Consider the following 26,959-nt stretch of genomic DNA (forward strand, 5'->3'; position numbering starts at 1 on the left):
GGGCGAAAACCTGGTTCCCCTTTGCTTGTTGACATACCATTTGACTATGGTATTGTGTGTAAGAAACAGAAGAGGACCAACTGTGATTCATAGAGTTATGTACCTTGATTTCAGTTTACATATCTTTTATGTTTGTGTGCTAGCATCTGTCCTTGTTGTCTCGTTGTCCCAGATTGTTGTGGTGAAAGATACTACTGATTGATGTAATGCACAGAATCCCCAATAAGTGCTTGCTCACCTTTAGTAGTACAATAGCAGAAATGCACTCCGTTCATTAAAAACAGTTGTTTATTGTCCATGACAAACCAGCAACGATAGATACATCCAAAACACATAGACGGTGTGCCCACAATGCAAATACTACATAAACGATAGTTGAAGAACCTCCAACTAATTCATTGAATACCAAACCATTGCAAAATCCATACAAACTAACGAACATGAATAATTCATTGAAGACCAGGGTTTCAAAAAACCATAAGACAAAAGAATGTAGGTTAAGCGCTTTCACCCGTTATTCGGGCTTCTTCAGAACACTGAATGCCTAAAGTGTATGCCTTAAATGAACATTTTGGCGCCAAAAGTATTTTAAAAATTTAAAGGGAACTAGCCCTATATATGAATGTAATTTCATGCCCTACTATAAACATTAATCTTGTGGGCTGAAATATCATTTGCCACGTGTTAAAAAAGTTTACTGATTACAGTCACAAAATACATAATAAACTATAAACTCTCCGCTTATATTATGTGCTATCACTAGTGCATATAAAATATTATTGTTGCTTTCACTTAGCACTATTATATAAATTAATGATTATAATAACCCTATTTATACTTGCTACTCAAATATAACTATGCATAGTTATATTTATGCTATATTTGTGTATCCAAAATAGTACATGTTTATACCAAATTGGTATAACTGTTTTTAACAAACGTAGTGCATTTCTGCTATTGTACTACTAAAGGTGAGCAAGCACTTATTGGGGATTCTGTGCATTACATCAATCAGTAGTATCTTTCACCACAACATTCTGTAGTCGTTCAGCATGGAGTCCACCGGTGAAGTCTCACCAAAACAATCCCAGGGAGAATGCAATGAACTTTCTTTACTCCGAGAAGAAATATCTACGTTGAAGGATGAGTTTGGTAAATTACTAGATTTGGTAAAAAATATGGCTTTAGACTTTAACAAGACTTCGAGCGAATGTTGCAAAAAGAAAGGAACTAGTATATTGACAACTACTAGCCATCAGCCCACCATTGAGGATGGTAATAAATCAATGTCATCCAAACTGAATATAAATCGCATACAAACTACCAGACAGGGAAATAGCGAACAACCTGAGGGTATGAACAAGTTGGATGACAGCATGACTATACCCAATGGACAGATGACCAACAGGACAAGGGGTCCTATAGACATTGAATAACCTATGAATATTACTGAACCTTTGAACAGCAATAAAATGAATTTATCTGATTTTACGTTTGATTTCTCAGTCTACGATATTGAAGAAGAAGCGAATAGACTGGGTACCAAACCCAAGAGACCATATCCCACCAAGACATATTCTAATGTGGTGGGAAGAGCTACACAACATTCTAAAGGTACTGTAAATCAGAATATTCCATTTAATGGAATTTTTGATAAAAATAAAGAAATACAAGGAACTCAATTTAATCAGTTTCTGTCCAAAGGTTGTGATATTGATCAAGTTAAACAGTCGATTGATATTCATAACAATCCCAGGGTCAATGGTACCAGTAGGGATATGATATACTCCATGGGAAAATTATTAAAAAATATAAATGGAGTTAAAACTGACAATGCATATATTAAGAAATGTATAGAGATGAAGATGGTACCAAAAGGGTTGAGATTTTTTAAGATACCTATGGGTATCAATATGACTACCAATGTCAAGGATGAATTTAATATATTTTTTGATGAATGTGGTTTTAAGTTTATGCAACTTTTGTTAAAATACAATGATGAAAAATTAATTAAGTTAATTCTTGAAAATGAAAATTTGAATGATTTAATAACCAAGGATTTATTATTTACTGAATGGGAAAAGTTATATAAAAAACAATTTGATATAGCTGATAGGTGGATGCAGAATTTATGTAAAACAAAGTATAAAAAAATACTTAGAGATGTTAATCAATATAAAAATGGGACAGCATATACATGGTATAGGGATAGAAATAGTGGTAATACAAAGCAGCATTACCGGATAGAAGAACATCAGGAAGGGTTTATAGACAGAGAATCGATATCTAATAATCCCCATTTTTGGAGGGAACAAGGGATGCAAGGGCAACCCTACAGAAAAAATTTTATGAGAGAAAGGGAGACCTACGACAACAAATACAATGGGAGATGGTAAGCAGGGAAAATGTAACCAACAGTCAAACAGTAAATGGTCAAATAAGTAAAATTGGAGAACATATGTATAGTTTTAAAGGGTTTAATATTTATAATTATTCCAAATTAGAAATTCATGAAGGACATTTTAATATCCTAGCCAAGGGTATGAAATTTATTCCCACACCAAGGTATGATTTAATAGATAGTATATGTGAATTGAAAAAATATACAAGAAAGATGAATTTAGCTTTGATGTTTCATGAAAAAGGTTCTAATAAAAATCAACAACAAGAAAATATACTAGAAAAAAACAACACTGAGTTGAAGGTCAAAAGTTCATTTGTACCTATTGGCTATCCAGTGGTTGAAACGTATTAAAAAATAATAACCAGAGAGTTGTACAATCTATATAAGGTGCAAACTCACAAAGGTTATAGCAATTTAACCACAGGAGAAATAGATACATTAAAGGAATTACAAATGGATTCCAGTATAAGGGTCATGAAACCAGACAAAGGAGGGGGGATTGTTATTTATGAGACCCCTTGAATATCATAAGAAAATGTACGATCTACTATATGACACTGACAAATATGAATCGATTTCTATCAATGAAATCAACATAGCATACCGGAGAATATATTCATACTTGGAGGAATTTCATATAGATGGAAGGATTAATACTGAATTATATAAATTTTTGACTGTAAAATATCCAAGATTAGCTACGTTGGTGGGAATACCCAAAATTCATAAATCGATTATAGATCCTCCGTTTAGGCCAATCATTTCTGGAAGTGAATCCAAAACATTTCCTATAGGCAAATACATAGATGCCAGACTCAAACACATATATGACAAGATACCACACATGGTGAAAGATTCGTGGGAATTCTTAAAGGTATATCCTATAGAAAAATGGAATAATGGATGGTTATTTGTTACAACAGATGTCATCGATCTATTTACTTGCATACCCAAAGAGGAAGGAATGGAGGCTTTTAGCAATAGTATAAGAAAATTTTCAGTACTTGATTGGGATGAGATTAATTTGATCATTGAATGTATGAATATCGTACTGGAGAACAACTTCATTTATTATGAAGGGGAACATTTCAAGCAGACCAGGGGGGTAGCAATGGGAGCAGCTTGTGCCCCCATTTTTGCCAACCTGGTCATGCTGGATTGGGAATGTAGTACACTGTTTACAAGTAGGCATTTTGATCATATAGAATATTATTCAAGATTTCTAGAAGATATCTACATTCTATGGAATTCCAGTTTGGAACATTTAGAACAATTTATAGATTTCCTCAATGGTAGTAGTGAATTTTTAAAATTCACTTATGAATACAACACCACTGGAATAGTGTATTTAGATACATTTATTTATGAACATGAAGGTAATTTACATTCCAGAATATACAGAAAAAATAAATTTTCAAATGACTATTTGCAATATAACAGTTTTCATCCTACCAAACTTAAATATAATGTCTACAAGGGCCAATGTATTCGGGCCAGTAGAATGACATCGGACTTTAATACTTTGGTTAGTGAATTAAACACAATAAAAACTATGTTTAAAGATAGGGGATATCCTATAGATATGATGGGCAACGTGACTAAATACATCTTAGATGAATGGGGAAAAAATATAAACCGCTATTAGGTTTAGGAAATCAAATTTCAGGTGAACCTTCCATAAATACAAATAGTGATAGTGTTATAGATAAAAAGAATAATACCATGAGTAACCATCAAAGAGCATTTATAATGCTTTATTGTCCTGTATCCAGAGATATTATTGATTTATTGACTAAATATTGGTACCTAATAACTGGTGATTCCATATTATCCGAAGTTATGGGAATGAAACCTGGAATAGTCTATAAAATGGGTAATAATATTAAAACGTTACTGCAAAAACATATACAACATAATAAGAAGCAGAGTACCATAATAAAAGACTATACTAGGAAATGTGGACGGTGTAATCAATGCAATTACATTAATGATAAAAAGGAAATTGACTTACAAAATATCACGAGAACAAAAATAAAGTGTTCAAGGGGTAATTGTAACTCCAAAATGATAGTGCATTTGGCGACGTGCAATCAATGCCAATGTTTTTATGTGGGAAAAACAGAGAGGGGTTTAAACAAACGAATTTACAAACATAATTACAAAATCAGAAAGAAGGATTTAACTAATGCACTGGGTAGGCATGTAGAAAGTAAGGGACATACCAAAGGATTCAAATTTGCAATAATTGACACTGTCAAAGTTGACCCCAGAGGGGGTGATATTAGAACACATTTATTATACAGGGAAGCATGGTGGCAAATCTATTTGGACGCCACCACAATCCCTGGATTAAATGATAGCATCTCATTAAAATTCATTTTAACACATTAAATACATAAGCACAATTTTTAAATATTTTTAAGCATATTAAACATTAAATATTAAATATTAGTTTTAACCAAGCAATTATCAATTTCAATTTAGTTAGTATTAGATATATATACAACTAATTTATGTACAATACGTTCTATGTACAATAATTTTATATGAATTTTATGTATTCAGTTTAAAATGGGATGTCAGAAGGATAAGTTTCTGTTCATAGATTTTTACATAACATCGATGAATTAGACACATTTTAAATATTATTCATTAAAGAGATTTGAGTATGTTGAGCTTGCACTCGTTCTATACTTTAATTCAGACTAGTTTTCATTTGATTCTGTATATAATATTTTTATGAACTAGGTAGTAATTATTAACAAATTAATATGATAAGGACGAGTATGAGTATAAAATAATGAATTTACATCAGGTTATTTCACATGTCTTGAATATCACGTATATATAGAAAGAGTGGCAGAAGAGATTGTTTTAAATGCATTTTTTATTTTTGTTATTTTATTCTGTCATAGTTTCCCATTCTGTCACATATCATTTTGTTATTTATTATGTCTTATATTATGTCAAATATCGTATTGTTATTTGTAGGTTGCATTATTTACGGTATTTAAAATTGGCATTAGGTTTATAATCAAGCGAACATTTAGAGCAAGCATCCACCTATTTAACATCAATACATTTTTTATATTTTATACATTTTATATATTCTACATGTTTACGTTTTGAACTACTTTACAGATTGTGTGTAATCAATAAGTTATCATCGACCTAATTAGTATTATTACCATTTGGTTAGATGGACATAGGGGAAGGTAAAGAAGGTATTTGAAAATACACACAATATTAATAACATAGCGTGCATGTTAAAGCGCATAAGTGCAAAACATTTGGTTTTTCAATACTCTCGTAAAAAATCTACCAATTTGGTATAAACATGTACTATTTTGGACACACAAATATAGCATAAATATAACTATGCATAGTTATATTTGAGTAGCAAGTATAAATAGGGTTATTATAATCATTAATTGATATAATAGTGCTAAGCGAAAGCAACAATAATATTTTATATGCACTAGTGATGGCACATAATATAAGCGGAGAGTTTATAGTTCATTATGTATTTTGTGACTGTGATCAGTAAACTTTTTTAACACATGGCAAATGATATTTCAGCCCACAAGATTAATGTTTATAGTAGGGCATGAAATTACATTCATATATAGGGCTAGTTCCCTTTAAATTTTTAAAATACTTTTGGCGCCAAAATGTTCATTTAAGGCGTACACTTTAGGCATTCAGTGTTCTGAAGAAGCCCGAATAACGGGTGAAAGCGCTTAACCTACATTCTTTTGTCTTATGGTTTTTTGAAACCCTGGTCTTCAATGAATTATTCATGTTCGTTAGTTTGTATGGATTTTGCAACAGTTTGGTATTCAGTGAATTAGTTGGAGGTTCTTCAACTATCGTTTATGTAGTATTTGCATTGTGGGCACATCGTCTATGTGTTTTGGATGTATCTATCGTTGCTGGTTTGTCATGGACAATAAACAACTGTTTTTAACGAACGGAGTGCATTTCTGCTATTGTACTACTAAAGGTGAGCAAGCACTTATTGGGGATTCTGTGCATTACATCATTGTCCCAGATACCTTGCACTTTTATCTCTCCTGACACTGCTTTCCACGAAAAGTCTGAAGCATCTGTGGCGACTGGCTGCTTTGAAGTGTGTGTGTGTGGGGGGACCTGGGTTTAGGGATATTTGTTGTCTCCACCAATCGATTTCCTTTCTGAAAAATCCCAGAACTGCAATTCGAAAGGGTAATGGATGTTGGGACTGAGTCCAAAGAGACTTCAGATTTCATTGTGTCTTCCTCATGTAGAGTCTTGCCAGGGACAGCATGAGAACATAAATGCCATGAGATCCAAACTCCTGAGGTATTTCATTTGCAGAGATTGACATCTGAGTGGAAACCCCTTGAAATAGATCAAGATCAGGATATACTTCTGTGTTTTCTGTGAAAGAAAAGCTCTTTGAACTGAAGGGTCTAGCAGACATCACATGAAAACTGTCCTGTGTGATAGAGACAAAAAAAGACTTTTGAATGTTCTCTTGGAATCCCAGTTTGTGTAAGAGATCTCTCACCCAAGAGAAAGACTCCTGAAACTTTGAAAAAGACTCTGCAAAAATAAGCAAGTCATCCAAGTATGAAAAAATGTGGATACTCTGTAGCCTGCAAAGAGCTCTAACTCAAGACACTTCATGAGCACTGTTGGTGCAATGAATGGTCCAAAGGGTAAGGAATTAAACCGATAATGTTTTCAACACACATAAAACCTTAAGAAACGTCTGAAGTCAGGATGAATAGGGATGTGATGATAAGCATATTTTAAATGTACTGCAACTAGAAAATTTAAATGAGGAAGAAAGGGTAACAGGTTGTGAACTGACAGCATTTTAAACTTGGCAGTATCACCATTTAGGAAAGAAACATCAAGAGCTGGTCTCCAGGCACTTTCTTTCTTTGGCACCAAAAACAACCTTAAATAATAACCTCTTCCTAGCTGAGAAGGAGGAATTGGTTCTATTAGTCACTGAGATGACATATGCTAAAGGACAGGGGGAGTAGACAAGTCTGGTGGATGAGGAATGTCTCCATGCAAGGGAGGAATTTCTTCCCACTGCAGTCTGTAACACTGATGAATAATCTTCAAATCCCATTTGTCTAAATCTATCTGCTGTCAAAGAGAGAAATGGAGATTCAGACTTTCTGGAAGGGATAAGGGACTGCTAGGAAGGAATGGGGTGACATGGGCCTTTACACAGTCATTCTGACTTGTTTAGCTGTCCTTTGTTTGTGTGGAGTTGCTGCCTTCTTTTTAGAACCCTACTTGCCATTGCTTCTTAAATGTCTGTTTACCAGCATTTTGCTGAGATGATTTATTTTGTTTCTTGCCAAAATTGGAAAATGGGGTAGAAACTCTCTTGCAAAATTTAGAAAATGAGGGCTAAAACATCTGGAAATTTCCTTGAATCAGTTTACCCCTCTTAGCACACTGTTTGATAACTAGTTCAAAAACTAATTCTCTATCCAAAGGAGAATTTAAAATCTCATTTTTGCATCTTCCAGGAGATTCTGAGAAACCAGCAGGCAAAATTCCTCAGTACAGTACCAATGAACTCTTGCCTGGAAGAAACATCATCAGAGTCATATGCACACTTTAAACAATGAGTTGTGACCTGTGAAATGGAAGAAACTAAGCCATTTCAAGTAGACCTTTCCTCATAAGAAGAAACTGCAAACAAAGCAAAACATTCCTCATACTTCTACAGTTAGTAGGAATACATTTCAACATATGAGTCTGGCAATTCAAATTTTGAAGATCAAAGTTGTAGAAGCATACACTTTTTTCCCTACAGATCAATTATTTTACCACCCGTGTCAGAAAGAGAAAGACTGGAATTAACTAAATGCTTAGCAGCATTAGAATTAACCAAAACTATACCTCTGGGTCTGGGATGAGTGTATAAACACCTAAAAGATGGAAGAATTTTATACAATCTATCTGGTTGTTTAGGGGCAGCAGGCTGAATATCAGGGAAATAGGCAGTGACAAACACATCTTCCAATGCTAACAGCACAGGAGAGATGGGAGAAGGTTATGAAAATTCAAGAAACTGAGAATGCTTAGTGTTCCCCCACTGAAAACACTGGCACATTCTAAAAATACTTTCAGAGAAAGAAAATCCCTCACAGGAAGTGTTAGAAAACACTGGCACATTCTAAAAACACTTTCAGAGAAAGAAAATCCCTCACAGGAAGTGTTAGATACCATGTTTTCGTCTGAGACTGAATCAGAAATCTGAAGAGGAAACACTGCATCTTTCCTTTCATCTTCCTGTCCAGATTCAGAATCTTGAATCTCTTCAGTTAAACAGGAATCCTTATTTTCCTTTAAAAGATACCACTGTATAAAAATTATCAATAGCCTGAATTAGACCCTGATCTTGATCTAATAAATTACTCCTGCCCAAGAAAATTTGGACAAAAGCAGATACATGCTTCATTTTCTGCTTCTTTTTAACAGGAAATTAGGGCCAACAGGATTGTTAATGGCAGCAATAACTTCCACAGGGATGTGCAAAACATTGTAATATGTCCTATGCATAGTGCCTCAAGCCCTATTCCTGTATTCTGTCTCCTACAGTTTTTTTTTTAAATTGCAGGTTTTATTATCTTTGTGCATCAAGTACAGTCAGGTTAAACATATGTAGAAGTAGAATACAATACTGGTCACACACACAAAGACATTTAACATAAAAACAATAACTGTTAACACTATTACCCTAAGACAAAAAAGAACTATGTACACTATCTACAGCAGTGCTGCTAGAATAAGAATAGAAAAGAGAGAGAAGAACTAATGTGTTAAGTCTTTCTATGTCCTTAATAAAATGAGAAGCAAAAATTTGTGACTAAAGTATAGGCTGGGGAGTAAAAGGCATTTCTCCAATCTAATTACCATAAAGTAGGATTCAGTAATATGACCTACCTCATTGTCAAGTATCTAAGAAAAGTTTAAACAGTGACATCCAGAGTTTCTGGTAACAGACTTGTTTCGTTGGGTTTGTTATAATTAGCTTCTGAGTGGATATATTTGTTGTGGCCATACTGTCTTGACTTCTCCTTACCAAAAGGATTTAAAAGATTGGTTAATAATTCCTTTTAATTTTAACATTGAATCTAATACTAGCAGCGCTCCAATTGATGGAGAGTCTTATGCTATAAAAATTGAAAAGCTTTCGAAACTTATGTACAAATTTAAAACGCTTGCTGTAGAGAATAGTTATTTAACAGAATGTATTAGAAAGAAGGTGGTCCCGAAAGGGCTAAGGGTATGGAAATACCCAAATAATGTACAGCCTGGTTCTGATTACCATAATGAACTTATGGGTGTTTTTAACAATTGTGGATTAGAAATTTTACGGCTTATTATTAAGGAAAACAACAGAGTCCAGGAGAATTTACAACATGAAATAGATGTTCTGGATAGTTGTATTAAAAAGGATTTGTTTTTTAAGGTTACAGAAGAAAGGGACAAATATTTTGACATTAGGCATGACATAGATTCTAAATGTAAATTATTAGAACAAAGGAAGATTAATAAATTGAAAAGGGATATTTATGAGTACCAGCAAAACAGTAGTTACCCAAAACCACCTTTTAAGAAATGGGAATATAAAGGTAGAGCTGATTCTAAACAAGATATTGGTGTTAACAGACAGGTCCCATATAATGAATTAGAATATGGGGCTGATTATGACACAGAATTTCCACCCCTTACCAAGGAAGAACATTTTGTAAATGGGAATAACCAGAGATACCAAAATTTTCAGAGGAGGGGGGGGGGAGAGGGAGGTACTAACACAATTACACCCGACCCCTACTATATGTTAACAATGACTTCGACAGCGAAATATTACAGATTGACACCACTTATACATACAAAAATTTCTCTATTTATAATTTTAGTGGAATTTCTATTACAAAAGAGCATTTTGAATTGTTTAGTAAAGGATTTAAATTTATTCCCTACACTAAAGGAGATTTTAGTTCAAACTATTATTGACATGAAGTTATTTTTAAGGAAAGTAAATTTGAAAACTATATTACCACCCACGGAGAACCATGATTCAAATCTTCAGCACCCAAATCTGACTCGCCAGAGTACTTTCAACCCCCCTTTCCATCCGCAGATTAGGAATCTTGATATGGTACTTGAAAAGAGATTAGGAAGGTATTTGACCAAATATTGGTGAAAAATAACCTTTCTAAACAAGAATTTGAGATTCTGAATGCATTGAAGCGGAATACTTATTAGAATTATGAAACCAGACAAGGGAGGGGGGTAGTTATCATGGAAAACATTATTTATGAAGGAAAAATGAACTGCATTCTTAGGGATGAAACTAAATATAAATGTGTATCACTCAATGAAGTATATTTAGCTTATCACAAAATTGATATCTTATTGAATGATATTATTGTTGAAGGTACAATTGATAATAATTTGTACAAATGTTTACATGTACCCAAACCAAAAATTCCTACAATTTTCGGGATACCGAAAATTCACAAGAATGTGTATGACCCCCTTTTAAGACCGATTGTTTCGGCAGTTGGATCAAAAATGCTTCCTATGGCGAAATTTGTAGATTTAAAGACGAAACATATATGCAATGAAAATATTCATATATTGAAAGATTCATGGGATTTATTGAGATGTATTAAATCAGATCTCATGTCAGAAGATCTTATTTTTGTTACGATCGATGTAATAGATCTTTTTACCTGCATACCTCACGAGGAAGGGTTAGTCATGTTTGAAGATATGATATTTGCTGACAACAAGCTTACACACTCTGAGAAGGTAGCCATTGTTGAACTAGCTGATACAGTACTCAAATATAATTTTATACTTTTCAATGGAGAATATTATCAACAAATACAGGGAGTATCAATGGATGCAGCATGTGCACCCATATATGCCAATACTGTATTAGCTAGATGGGAAACTTTACATGTGCTGAACTCAGAATTTAATCAGTATTGGTCATTATACCGTCGTTATTTGGACAATATAGTTATTTTCTGGACAGGGGGTTATGACAAATTTCTTGAATTTTTCGATTACCTTCATAGCACAACAAGTTTTTTGAAATTTACGTATACCACCTCTACAGATAGGTTACAATACTTGGATATCGAAATTTACAAAAACAAGAACAATAATGACTTTGAAACAAAAGTATATAGGAAAAGCACATTTTGCAACTCCTTTCTCCATTACACGAGTGCACACCCCTCACACTGCAAAAAGAATATAGTGAAAGGGCAGTTTGTGAGGGGATCTCGTATGACAAGTAAAGATGAAGATTTTCAAATAGAATGTAATATATTAGAGGAGATGTTTTGTGCAAGAGATTATCCAAAGGAGTTTGTAAGAAACATCAGAGAAGAGGTAGAGAAAAATAGAATATCAAAATTCAAACCTATAAAAGGTATTTTGTTAGATAAGATATGTAGTATCAAAAATACTAACAACAATAAAACATATGGTTCTGACAAACAATACGAGTCCGCTTTAATTCTACAGTACAATACTTTTAATTTTAAGGTGAAAAAGTTATTCCAGAAGGAATGGGATAAATTTTCATCTTTTTCTGACATTGAAAATATTAATAACTTTTCTCCTAAAATTGTGTACAAGAACGCATGGAGTATAAAAAAGATTCTGGAGAATAATAATGTAGGGAACATTGACACGCACAATAATATAACAACAGTAGGGGAAAGTAAGAATGGAACATATAAATGCGGACGTTGTAAGCAATGTGAATACATTATTAACAAAGGAAATCTATATGTTAATAGTAGGGATACAACAATAAACAGTAAGGGATATTATAATTGTGAAACAAAAGGGGTGATATACATAGCTACATGTGAGAAATGCAGTTCATTTTATATAGGCAAAACAGAAAGGGAGCTGAAGAGAAGAATCTATGAGCACACATATGAAATATCCAAATCTAAGGAGACCAATGCGTTGTATAAACATACTAAATTATGTGATGGCTCAAGATTCCTTTTTTTTGTAATAGAACAAGTTAAAAGGGAAATGAGGGGCGGTTTATGGGAGGAATGGTTGGAATATAAGGAGTTTTGGTGGCAAATTATGTTGGAAGCCACCAAAGCACCAGGATTGAATGAATATATATCATTGTCCTCTGTTTTAAAATTGAGAGCAGCCAAAATATAATCCAAATATCTTCACTATTGTCATTTGGACAATAGATGGTGCCATAACGTTTTAATAATGTGAATGAAAGGTACATTGAACACATTATGAAACAGAACGAAACACACATTTATTTTAAATATTTATTTAATTCTTTATTTATGTAAGATAGTGTATTGTAAGTGAACATTTTACATTTTGATGATTTTATTAAAGTTTTAATAGGTTTTAAAACAAGATTTTAGAACAGGTCACGCACAGTTTGTTATTTACTTTTCAATATTCATGAGCCACACAACTTTTATTGGTAGAACCAGGATGCAAATCTTAGTATTGGTTGAATTCAAATAGATTACAATATATAAGTGCCAATTAAGCATAATTAATTTTATCTGATGAAGTCCTATTTGTTTCGTGGACGAAAGCGCATGGTTATAGAAGAGCGTTCGTGTGCTGTATATTTCCTGTGGAATTTATGTGCTGCTACTATCTGCGGAATTAAATTAAAACCTTCGTATATTTGCTGGCGTGTGCTCCTTTCCATCCTTTGGATTTTTGTGGTTACAAAGTTCCTTTAAAAGATACTACTGTATAAAAATTATCAATAGCCTGAATTAGACCCTGATCTTGATCTAATAAATTACTCCTGCCCAAGAAAATTTGGACAAGAGCAGATACATGCTTCATTTTCTGCTTCTTTTAAACAGGAAATTAGGGCCAACAGGATTGTTAATGGCAGCAATAACTTCCACAGGGATGTGCAAAACATTGTAATATGTCCTATGCATAGTGCCTCAAGCCCTATTCCTGTATTCTGTCTCCTACAGTTTTTTTTTAAATTGCAGGTTTTATTATCTTTGTGCATCAAGTACAGTCAGGTTAAACATATGCAGAAGTAGAATACAATACTGGTCACACACACAAAGACATTTAACATAAAAACAATAACTGTTACCACTATTACCCTAAGACAAAAAAGAACTATGTACACTATTTACAGCAGTGCTGCTAGAATAAGAATATAAAAGAGAGAGAGAAGAACTAATGTGTTAAGTCATTCTATGTCCTTAATAAAATGAGAAGCAAAAATTTGTGACTAAAGTATAGGCTGGGGAGTAAAAGGCACTTCTCCAATCTAATTACCATAAAGTAGGATTCAGTAATATGACCTACCTCATTGTCAAGTATCTAAGAAAAGTTTAAACAGTGACATCCAGAGTTTCTGGTAACAGACTTGTTTCGTTGGGTTTGTTATAATTAGCTTCTGAGTGGATATATTTGTTGTGGCCATACTTCTAAAACCACTCCATCTAAATTTAGTGTGAGCTAACCAATTTTTGGTTATATAGACTTTGATTAGTGAACAGATGGTAGTTAATATATGCAATTCCATTCGGAAAAGTTTAGCATCTATTATGTGAAGATGGCCACCTCCCAAGATAGTGTTGATTTATGGTAACCCATCTCTTCTATTTGTACCTTGAGCGATCCCCATAGATTCTGTGAGTATTTACAAAACCACAAAACATGCAAAAGATCTGCCTGGGGGAATGAACAACATGAACATGAAGGAGACGTTTTGTAGTCAAACTTGTTCAGAATCGTAAGGGTGAAGTATACTTTATTAATCATTAATTGTGTGAAGATCACTTTTTAAATGAGGAGATATTAATAGTAAGATTGATTGCCTTCAATTCCTGATCATTTGTTAAGGTATTACCCCTAATGTCTTCTACAGGCTTTTGAAGGGAGATCTATGCCTAGCATACAGGGCATTGTCAGACCCCACTCTGATGGAACTCCTGCATATCCACAAAACAAACAGTATCAGAATTATCCATTCTAAAGACTTAAACCTTGGCTGTGATATAAATAGGACCTGCTGGAGAGATAAGTATGTATCCCAGAGACTACCCCCTCTATGGAACAGTCTCCCCATCCATGTGAAGCAGAGTTCCTCCCTAATCCAATTTAAGTGCAACTTGGACAATTGGATGGGAAACCGGAAATTCATCCCTGGTTTGTCACCTATGTCTCTGATGCAAACAGGAAACCTGTAAATGGTTCATCTCCCAGGCCCATGCTTACACTTATCAAGGGTATCAAAACTTGTCAGAGATTCGGGATGCATGGCTAGGCTTAAAAAGACTCTTGTGGTCGTTAGCCTAGTAAACACCTATGCGCCCATGAACCTATTGTGACTAAACAGGGAAGACTTCCCTGTTCCCTTTCCTATGACTAATATAAGTGTCTCTCACTTGCACAGTGAGATAACCCCAAAAATCACAGAGGACATAGCTAACCCCCAGTCCATAGTGGCTGTGGAAGAAAACTGCAGACTGATCCGGGGTAAGAGATCAGTGGTCTGAGGAACCAGCTTTGGCCACAGTAAACTCATCCACCAGTGACTGAGACAAATTGCTTGCCTGTTGTAGTGGCAAAGGCTGTTTGCTTAAAATTTTCCTTTTGGTGCTAGAAGAAGGACCGACTGTGGTACCGGTAATTTGTTCTATCATCAGTCCAAAAATGGTACCCAAGCAGCACAAGCTGGTAAAAATTCAAAGGCTCAAAAAGTGATTTTTTCCCAGTAAAACACAGTAAAAAGCACTTTACTATACTTTTCCAGCTGCAAAAAGTGAAATAAACATGTTTTCTTCCAAAGAAATAACATGGTCTTACAAAGTTTTTAACAACTTTTAAACTTTCAGGAAAAAAGTGTGTTCCTATTTTAAAGTATAATTAAGTCTCATAACAGTCCATTTAAACATAAGCTCCTAATTTAAAAAACTTTCTTAATGAGGAAAGTAAAGTTAAATAATAAATATTAAATGTGGAAGGTTTTTCCCTAAAGAATACTTATCTGCCCAGCAATGAAGTAGCATAAGCCAACCAACTGATCCTTGAAAGCTCACAGAGGAGTGCTCTCTTTTTTGATACTCAGTTCAGGCTGCCTAATGGTTTGGGTGCATGGAAGGTGCCCTAAAGCTTTGGAAGCTGTTCTGCTGTTATATCCTTGGTAGGATATAATCATATAGCTTTGGCTATGGTAATAGTGATCAATATAATGAATATCTGACAAATCTCACATCTATGATGCCAGGGGTTTACACCTTCTTATCATACTAGTCTATGTTCCTTGTATCCCCATGAGGAGGCAGCATGTCAAACATTAGTGCTTTTTTGGTATTAACTGAACAGAGGACTGACAACACTTGATTTGCCTTGTGCTGTCTATATAAATTAAATTTGTTTTCCCCTGTATAATTTGTCATGCCTCATTGTAGCAGGACAGTGGTCATCTAGAATCTTAACAGTGTCTTTGATAATATTGTTTTGATCTAGGAGAAGAGAAGTTATCTAGATCTGAGCTGGTGAGTCCTAATGAAGTCAAAGTACCACTTTTTAACCCTAGGTTATAAAACTCCTTTTCCAAGTTTAGCAGCTCAGAAAAATTAGATATCTTCTTGAGTAGAACCTGGAAAAAAAAAACAGAAAATGACAATTCTGTCTGTCTCTACAATGGTAAATCAATCTAAGGCCTGATATTGATAAAGAAAACATTTTCCTTTTTAAATATGTCCATACATACCCTTTCAGGACATTTTAATCCTAGCAAATTTCTCTTTTTATGCTCAGAAAAACCTATCCCATTTTGTTATAGATTGGCCTTGCCCATCCCATGGTTGATAATTATGCATTACCCCCTAATGAGAATAAGTGGGGTCATACCATAGATAATTTAAGGGGACCCATGCATGGGAGAAAGCATTTTGGAGTTGCATTGGTTCATTAGTAGTACAGGGAGAGTCCTGGGAGATTTTATTTTGTTTCCCATTCATAGATCTAAGTTGCACTTCAAAATGGACACGGATGAACTTTAAAGCACCAGATAGATTCATATCTTACTCTGGTGATGGTCAGAAAGGATGAAGAAGATTGTTATTTTGATGAAGCAGGCTTGTAGTTGATTTTTTTTCACAGGAATCCAGTAGCAATATTACTCAACTTAAATAAGCAGACTTTTTCCATAACAAATATGGGAGAACTGTATAAGTATGATTGATATTTCCTTGTCTCATGCTGTTTCTTTCTTTCTAATTCCATTACCTCAGTATGAGTCAAGGAGGGTTCATCATTAATATCAGTATAATAAATGACTGACTGCCAGCATCGGAGCACTGGATATAACCTTTGCAGGCTTCCCTGAGAACAGGACATTTTCCTTTATTTTTTCTCTGCCTTCTTTTTTTTCTTTTCCCCTGTCTCCTTAGTCCCAGACTTATTCTGTGCTTTTCTTCTTACTTCTTCAACATTTTGTCTGCCCAATGCTAGAGATTTCCTTTTTGTTGCTGTTAGCTTTCTTCAGTAGAAGGCAAGTCTCCAAAGCAGTCTACCTTTATAGTCACACTCTACCTAGTATGAGGCTAAATTTCCATCTCCTTGATAATGTGTTCAAACTGAACCCCCCCACACACACATATTTCAGTATTACAGTCTCAGTTTGTGTTTCACTACCAAATAAATTATACAGTCAGATAACTGGAAACTGCCTGTTACACTTACAATTTAGATATTTTCTGAACTATAGACATCTACATGGTTAAAATTAACAAAGTTTCTAGTTTACATTTTGAAACCAGTGCAAAAGCCATGCATAATAGTCAATATAGGCATACATTAATTTAAGGGCAGACAATTGATATACTTTTTTCTTGAAGAATATATGCTCCAGAATATAGGAGCTAAGGTTATCAAGTGGTGAGAAGAACCAAGGATGGTCTTGTATCAGGCTTTACAATTACTGCCATGTGACAGAGGTAAGAAGGACTTTCAGAGAATGTAATGGAAACTGCTATTAGTAGAAAATATAACTATAAAGGACTAGTAAATTTAAGAACAAAAACACAAGTCTATGAAGTAACACTGGTATATGCCAAATTAGGTTTGAAATGTGGGAAAAAATGATTTTGAAGCAGTGTTCTATACCACTAGATTTCCTCAATGTCAGTCAGCAGCAGGTACATAAGCAGCTAGAAAGCGTTTACGAAGTTGGATTAAGCACCCCTCACCCCCGCTGATTTTAAATTCAAACTAATAACCCCTCCCTTTTACAAATGTATCATACTCTGGTTCATCATCGTGTTTAGCTATTTTAAGCAATGTTACTTAGTATATATTGTGGTTGGGGGGGGTTAAGCAGATAAACTGCTGTCATCAGGGATGATCTCAGTTGGTGCAGAGCATAGCTGTCTGAGTACTTACAGGAACTTCATGTCACTTATGTATATTTCAACGTTTGCTTTACATCAACTGACATTCTAAGGCAGCATTTAGATCTGAATATAAAATATAGATTCTTGGCTGGTATTGTTTCTACTTACAAAAAAGTATGTTGTCTTAGTCTTGCCACTCATCGAATCAGAAACGTTCCCTACTCATTTGCATATTTTGTTTGGACTCCTTTTTCCCTGTTATGCCCCTTACCTGTGGAGTTCACTATGCTACTAGTTGAGTCTGCAGTCTTCTTTTGATCTCTTCAAGAGGTCCTAAAGACCTTTCTATCTTGCAGTGCATATGTAATAGTGTTTTCTTGATTTAAATGTTGATTTTGCTGATTATGTTGTTGTATCCATTTGCTGTACACATAAACAGTGTTGTTATTAATTCTCTTCATTATTGTAAACATATAAATTTTGTTATCAACCTTCTTCATTTGTAGAATTCTAATTATATCACTGTTATTTGTCAGTCTCTACACCTACTGCCTTGGATTATGGCTGCAATGGGTCTTAGGATAAACTCACCTCCCCATTAAAGACATGTAAATAAAAATAAATAACCAAATAAACAAAACTATTTATGATCAGTTTGCCACATTTTCAACAGCAATAAATGTATCTTCACACTGATTTTGTATGTTGTATTTCTAATAATTGTATAACTTTTAAGAATCTAGACTTAGGCTTGACAAATTGAAATGAACAAAAAAATAAATAATTATCCGAAATGCAAGCCCATGTCTTACATCCACATAATCAATGGTATAAATAGATAACGATGGCTGCCTGTAGTGTCTATCAGAATGCTGTCAGTCTGTACTGTTAAAAAGAGAAACCAATGTGGATGAGCAAGACAGTGTCATAAGCACTGTGTTGTATTGTTCAGCAATGCATCTCTAATAAGTACATCTTAAGAACAAAGGATAAAGACTGATGCATTAACTGTCATGTGGTTTTCAGTTCATCACAAACCTCCAGTGTACAAGAAACTGCACTTCTGGTCAGATTCCATAATTTTATTTGACATCTAAAACTTGTTGAAAATATCTGTTGTACAAAAAAGAGATAATTCTATATTCTACTAAAAATCAGTATTGCCTGTAGCTATTGGTATCCTGACAAATAAAAAAAAAACATATGCATCCGGTGTCCGAGTAAAATAATGAGAAACATTTTCTAGAGTATTAATCTTATATTTGAATTAGAGTGAGTATGTACTAACAAAAGTAAACTAGGCCTGAATTGTATGTGCAAGAGCTCAAAGAACATTCTTATATATTTTAAACAGAAATAGTGATCATTTTCTAATGATTTGTTTTCTCTTGACCAGAAGTTTGGAAAGCCTAAAATACTGACAAACCAATGACAAATAAAGAATGCTAAAACTGCATCATTGCAACCATTTAATATTCAACGTGCTAAACAACAAAACTAATATTTGAACACATTACAGACCAATTTCGTTAAAGCCGCTGTAGCCCAGTTCCTGTCTGCTGAGTCCAAGGTCCTCAAGGTCCATGCATTTAAACCCCTGGGGGCACTGGTATCCTTCTCCTTCTGGTGAGCAATGAGTATCTGGGATAGCTAAATTGTTCCAAGTTACATTCCTGTGAAGACACACAGAAAAATAATTAGTTCATCCACAATAATTACTACTTGTTCTAGATAATGATCACATTTAGTCTTGTGAAGCTGGAAGTAATTTGAAGTTACTGTGACCATACATGATCTAAACATTTATATGAGGTTTGACAGAAGGAAGATACCATACCTGGATGTTGTCTCAGTTATGTTTTTCATATTTGAATCTTAGTAGTAGACCTAACTAAAGCATTACTTACCATTAAAATATGCTGTGTGATATCTCAACCACATCATTACATCTGTAGATAGTTCTTTCCAGTTAGCTGTCCTGGGAACAGTGTTTTACAGTCTCCACCAAAAAGTTAGAGCTACAATTATATCATGTATCTTCACAATCCTCTTATTGTTTGAAATTGAAAACACGGGAATACAAGTAATTTTTTTTCAATTAACTGGAAAGCAAATGGGTAACCATTTGAAATGTCAGGACCCACTAGGGTGAGTCCCTAAACAATGAGACCGAATGGCTGAAAAATGGACTTACATTAACTAAGACCAAGATGGCCATTTCTCAGAATATATCCTTTTCTTTGAGTTATGATGATCTTGGATTGATATGTATAAGGTTGGGAGGGGGCTTGGTCTTTTTTTTTTTTTTGACTTGTCAGCTCTCAGCATTTCAACAGGGTGCCGAGTAAATGTCTTTTTATGGTGTGTGCATAATATTACAGGTCAGGGAGGTAAAGTGGTTACTATTAAATTGTCTAATTACTACAACCACAAAGGCAGATTCTGTGACAGCCCTAAAGGAATGAGAAAGAGACAGCTTAAAGGAGGCAGGAGAGGCCTGCAAGATAGCTGACCTCTTTTCAAAAGAGCTGAAAGTAGATGCAGGCATACTATCATTGTGTTCTGATTCACTGAGCTTTACTGGATCCTATTTGCTCTCTAGTAAGATTTTTGATTAATCATGAGCTGTTCCCATCTAGGGATCTCTGTCATAATATATGGCAGTTCTAATGCAGTCACTTAGAAATGAACGCTGCATGCAGTGGTAAGGAAGAGAATAGTGAGGAACAGTTATGTGCATGCAAGGAAAGTGATTTATACTGGGAAAAGTCTCTAAGCAAGCTGGAAAGTAGTAGGCCACCTCAGCAAAAGTCAACTCTTTTACAGGCATTCTGGCTCCCTTCTATTCAGTTTCCTGCTATTCTAATTTCATATACATAATCCAACTGTACAATAACTGATGCAGGAAAACAGTCCTATATAGAGAGTTCAGACGGCTTTCCTTTATCTGTGATTGTGTGAACTTGGAGTTGGTAGCTGCAAGCAGCAGGGTGTGTTGGGGGATGTTGCCCCCAAGGTAACAATACCTTTTGATGAATCTAAGATGACTAAGGAATGGTTTCCTTGTTTAACTTTGACAAATTTCCAATCTGACACAGTTTTAATTCTAAATGCATTACTTAATGTTGAGATTTCTGTCAATAAAATGGCCCTAACCTAGATAAAAAAACACTGCAGTGTTATATTTTAGTCAGACAGAATTAAAATGATATGGGAATAATCACTGATATAGCCTGGCAGTGTCACTGATAAGAGTCTAACAGCAAAAAAAAAAGTAGTCAGAGGGACATCTACAGATGTAGTACACCAATGAAAACAGGCAGCGTTTCTTCCAGACCAACTGAAATTAACATCTCCAAGGATGAAGAAATTAATTTGTTTGGCTGTTCTCAAAATATTTCTCAGACATTAACTTATTTAAGGGAGAGAGAGGTGAGGAAGGTAATCATCTATGATGCTAAGCCAACAATAAGTACCGTGTTAGGGCCATCAAGCAAAAAAGATGAAGAGGAACAAGCTTGATAACATGAAACCCTTTTCACACAATGCCATCACTGTGTTTGCCAGAGTAATCTCTCCTAAAGTAGATCAAAATATGGAGGAAGCCATGGTGAATCTGAAAGTGATATTAGAACTTGAAGATAATCAGGGTGTCATAAGTGCAAACATACAGATAAGCTTCTAAAATGTACTGTAGTACTGCTTATTATAAAATATATTAGACATGCTCTGTAAAGTCCATACTATTATGGATGGTTTCATTGAATCCTTTAATGGTGTTTGGACATCCAGGTATACAATAATTTAAATTATCAACATAACGAACTAGAAGCATTTCAGGGCAAGAGGGTATGTTATGATGTTTTGTAGTAGTGACCAAAGTTACTTAAAAAGGCTGGATAGAATTGTCTTTCCAGACCAAGACAGCTTTAATAGGAAGAATGTTCAATGTCAGCAAATATACAGGTATAGGAGTGTGCAGACTGAAGATGGTGAGAACTGCCATAAATTAAAATTAAACTCCAAACACACAATTACAAATAAAGTCCCTTGCTCTGGCACTTTTACAATACCAGAAGTGGAAGAATAAGAATAGCTCTCATTTGGGACTCAAACCCAAAACCTCCATCATACCATGCTGGTGTCACTGCCACTGGACCAACACAATCCTTCAGACAGATAGGTGTTGGGTGTCTAAAAAAGAAAAGCTGTGACATAATAGCTATGTTTTATAGAAAGGATTTTTATGTGGCTGCAGGTGAGTAGAGGCAATAAGAATTCGGAATGCAAGCAAGATGGCAACAGGAAGTAGCATTGTTTCAAGACAACTGGTAACATAATGACAGGGAAAATTAAAAAAAAAGGATAGCAGAACTGTAAGTAGTCTAAATCAACATGGTGAAATGTCAACTAAAAGAAGACTGCAAGTGGGAAGAGCACTTCCTAATGAATGATAATGAATAAATAAAAATTAAACTAACAAGTTACTGCCTAAACAGGACACAGAAGATAGCTACAGGAATAGGAGCTTATATAAGAAGAAATAGTTACAGAAGACTCAAGATGAAGAAATGTTTGTGGGTAAGAACCACTTAACTCTTAAGGTGTCTTCTTATCTTCAGTATACCCAGGTTTCTGTCCCTTTCTCTAATGTCACCTAGTGTCCTCTTGCAGCTGTCATCATACAGCAAGCCTCTGTGTTTTTGTTCTTTAGAGGTACTGTGGTTGGTACGTGCAATTATGCCAATAAGTGCATCCTTAAATATCCACATACTGGGTCCAAGCATTCTGTCTTTCTGCAGAAGTGTATCATGGCAGATTAAATGTGATTTAGCAAACTTCACACAGGCAGGTGTCCATCAATGCAGGTCATTTTGTGCCTCCCCCAAATAACAGAAAGCAGGTTCTTGGCCACTCAGTCTAGTTCCCCTACATGATTCCCAAAAGAAAGCCACTAGTCAGTGCTCAGGTTAACAGTTATACAGAAAGGAATTCTTGCCTATGCCATTAGACAAGCTTAAGATGGAAAATGACACAGTATATATGGATATGTGTGGCCTGATCCAAAGCAAGGTTATGAATTAGGAGTAAAGGGAGAGTTAGCATTGTAGTTCAGGATGGAAACAGAGTAGTAAGACTAGGATCACAAACTTTTAGTACTTTATTGTATAATCCCTATGTCAGGACTTTTCTTATGCAACTACACACTTATAGCTGTTAGTTTCTAGCAGTTTATCACTTGTATATTCAAAGCATGTACCTTTTATTGTAGCTCTGCCTGTGACAACTAAGACTTACATGTTCACAGACATGGAATTTATGCAGCTAAGTATATGTCTACTGCATAGTTATCTGTATGCAATCGACTAAGTATACACTTTATGGACTTCCAACTGATCCAGAACAGCTGTGTCCAGAATTTACCTACTGTTCTCTGTGCTGGCACATCTAATTTTTTAGTGACTGGACTTAATGAAGATTAATATGGTTCCTCCCCGACTGGGAGTACTCTGTAGATGTTAGTGTTGTTTGCATGTGTTAGTGCATGTACATGCTTCTTTCTGTGTTGTACAAAGTATCTGTGGTGCTGGCCATGACTGTCACTGTTTGTTGCATGACTATTGTAGGTACCCCCTTGTTATAGTACATGAACATGATCTGTTGCTGCAGATATTAAGACCACGGGAAATGAAAATGTTTCTTGCAGTAGTCATGTGTATGTTATCAGAGGAGGGGCCATCACAGGAATACAGGTTGTAGCTAGGACTAGAACAGTTCAGACTTGACCAACTCAGAGATGCAGTGCCCAGCACATGTTGTCTATAGTAGTTCTCCTGCACAGCAGACATTAAGGTAAATTTCTAAAGACACAATGGCACTTTTGAAGATCAAGATCACCTTTATGTAGCACTAGCTACATACAGACGAACACAACACAGACATTTGAACAGCAATGTAGGGCTTCCTGCCCAGCAGAAAAAAGAAATACTTTATAATGTATTGGCAGTGCATTATGTTAGTCATCAAAATACATTAACATTTTGCAGCAAACTGTATACAGTATTCACATCAGATATGTTAGAAAGTGGATTGAGTAGGCCATCTGCCAGGCATCACCTCTTTTCTAGGATGTATTCTTTCTGCCACTCAGCAAGCATGGGAAAATGCTTTGACTTGGTAGTTACACCTTGTTGCTTATTTAAACATGCCATAATGAACAACATATTACATACTTCTGGTAGTTTATGTTAGAACACCATGAAATGTAACAGACATGACAGATACCGGTTATGTTTGCACCTAGGGAATATCATAGTCAGTACATAGATGGCATTGTATCATGAAAAGTTTTTCAGGTATGGCCTACAGATGCTTCAGCATTGTGGCTGTCCTGACAAACCAATGGGACTGTTTAACTGAATACTGGAAAATGCTAGGATTTATAGAATAGAAGTATATATTAATATTCCAGAGTTTATTTCATAGGGTTGCTCACAACTATACAGATAATGTATTCTGAATTGTCTTTGAATATCTGCATCCACTCCATAAACAATATGTAACAATTAGATATTCACCCCAGCCTACATATTGATTTTGCAGGACCATCTGTGAATGCTGCCCCCACCTCACACCTCATAAATTACAGGTAACATTTCCCATATATTCTCCTGTTTTTCCCCTATGTATCACAATCTGTTGCCTACTCTTTTCCTCTCAAATCAATTGCAAATTAGTCCTTGCTAATAAAAAAAGTATTCTTACAATTAGCAGCATCTATTTACAGCTGATTTTGTGAATCTAAAGCTAATGTCTGCACATAGATATCTTCCCCTGTTAATTGCTGTAATGAGAAGTAACTCTGTATATTGCAACATACATATGACTCCTCTATATTGCTTGATGATTACATCATTCTCCTTTATTCATTCTAAGTGAGGTTTGCACACACATATCCATCACTGTTAGTGGTATAACATAATGAGAATGAAACTCCGCATACTACAGATTGCAATGTGAATGCAACCCTGTATATTGTATGCAGCTGTGGATTTTATTTTACTCCTTATGTCTAATCAAAGATGTCTGCTACCTCTGTATACTCTATCTTCTGTGTATATATTTATGTCACTTGGAACTTTTCTCTCTTGGCCTCTGCTGAAAAGGGGTTTTGTTGTGCAGTCACACTTTCCCAGAAATCAAATGCAATAAATATAAAATAATTAACGCATTCATGACTACAGTGGGTGCATGCGTGACACAAATAAATCTATACCATACACAAGTAATCACTTCAGTCATTTGTGATTTGCCGCTTATGGTTCATTTGATCATATAATTACAGATTATGAAACACAGTTTCTTCAAAATAGCTTCATGTTTTCAAACAATAAATAAATCAATTCTTCTTATGCAACAGGGCAACCAACAGTTAAGGTGAAAGATTTGTACTGACCTTAAAAACTAATAGGAATAAGTAATAAATACTGGGTTAGATACTGAGGATAATATCATACGTTTTCCTTTACAATACTGATCATCACTAAACTATACCATGTGACAATCACTTGCAGAATTATGTTTAAGTAAACATATTAGTATCGGACTCGACTTAATGAAATGAGTTTGAGAAGGACAACTCAGAAAACATAGCACATACAAAAGTTCATGTTAAAGATAGGTCATTCAATAAGGAAGATTTACTATATCTTTAGGATTCCACTGGGGGTTCTAAGTGGGTTATACTGCAAGTACAATTCTGGAAAAGACATCTATAACTTAGTTTTGTTTTTAATTTCAAACTAATTCAGGAGTTTTACAAAAAGACATTCTGAACAACTAAGACAAAGAAATCATGTGTAAGCAAAATGTCATTTCTTAAGAAGAATGTATAAGGGAATACTATTCTCTGTAATTGCAAATGTACATTACCTCCAATTTTATCGGTACTAATCTTATGTTGCAAAACTAGGTGAAGCTTGAGGAAAGAAATCGCGCTTCCAGAATGTAGCAGATCCTGAATCTCCCTTCCTTCTAAAACTACATAACATTTTATAAGCTTGGTTGCATACAGTAACAGAAGGTTGGCTCAGTTAGCCTTGATGTTGGAAAAGCCTAACTTGAAGCATACATCACAACAGCATTTTCTTTAGGAGCTCAAAACTTATATGACTATGCTCCCACATTTGCAACAGCTTAATACATTACTTACATCTTTCTGCTTCACAGAAGAAAATATAATTCTTAACGCAGTTTACATTTTAAATATTGTGTTATGAATTAGGTCTATTAAAGTTACTAACGCCAGATTTCTTGGGATCAGTTTGCTGTACCCATTTTCTTACTCTTTTCAACCTACCGACTGCTAAAATGTCTAAGATTTTGATTTCCTGCTACTATCAGTTTCAAACTAGAGCTTTAAAATATGCTTTAAGTCATGCATCTCTGCATTTATTAGTTTCAATGCATTTTTTTCTGAAGTGAAAGTCAATACCAGAGGGGTCTGGCTGACTAAGGCTGCTGAGCTGCAAGCTAGGAGCAGTCATTGAATCCCCAAATGACTTAGCTATCTGGCAGGAAGGTTTGTCTCAAATAATAACAGGTGTCAAAATCATGGTCTGAAACTAAATGCCAAAAAATGCATTACGGTATCCTTTGAGAAGTCAACTACCACAAGGAACAACGAGACTGACAATACAGCCTTAAAGAGTTGACCCAGTTGTTCGTGATTTGGGAACTTATGTGGACAGTGACCTAACATTTGACCAACATGTGTCTATGTTGTAAGAAACTCTTTCCATATTGTACAGCTTATAAACAAAGGGACTGAGTCTAGATCTAGGGATGTCATTGCCCCCTTTACTCCATGCTCATTAGGCCAATCATTGAATATAATGCCCTCCTTGGCAATTGGTCCAGACACATGCAGCAACTGCAACACCCATGGAGATACCTTACTAAAAGGATACAAGACCTAAACAACATGTCCTATATGGACGCACTCAAAGCCCTGTCACTATACTCGGTATCCTACAAACTGCTAAGGGTCGACCTCTGTCTGGCATACAAGGCACCTTCTAACCTATTACTAATGGATTTATTACACATCAGCAAGTCAAATGGCATCAGAAATAGT

At 35.0% G+C, this 26,959-nt stretch overlaps 1 protein-coding gene across 5 annotated transcripts in view; it reads right to left on the minus strand.

Annotated features, from left to right (window-relative positions):
• The window catches only part of NALCN (sodium leak channel, non-selective), a 3,563,801-nt gene that overhangs the window by 2,409,713 nt on the left and 1,127,129 nt on the right, over nucleotides 1–26,959 (minus strand). For all 5 annotated transcript variants that reach the window (XM_044071239.1, XM_044071242.1, XM_044071240.1 and 2 more), the window contains exon 7: nucleotides 19,345–19,496. In XM_044071239.1, the coding sequence (XP_043927174.1) occupies nucleotides 19,345–19,496 (152 nt within the window). The remainder of the gene's footprint in view (nucleotides 1–19,344; nucleotides 19,497–26,959) is intronic.

The sequence above is a fragment of the Protopterus annectens genome, chromosome 5.part0, assembly GCF_019279795.1.
Source record: "Protopterus annectens isolate FY-2018-M chromosome 5.part0, PAN1.0, whole genome shotgun sequence".
NCBI classification, from domain to species: Eukaryota; Metazoa; Chordata; order Ceratodontiformes; family Protopteridae; genus Protopterus; species Protopterus annectens.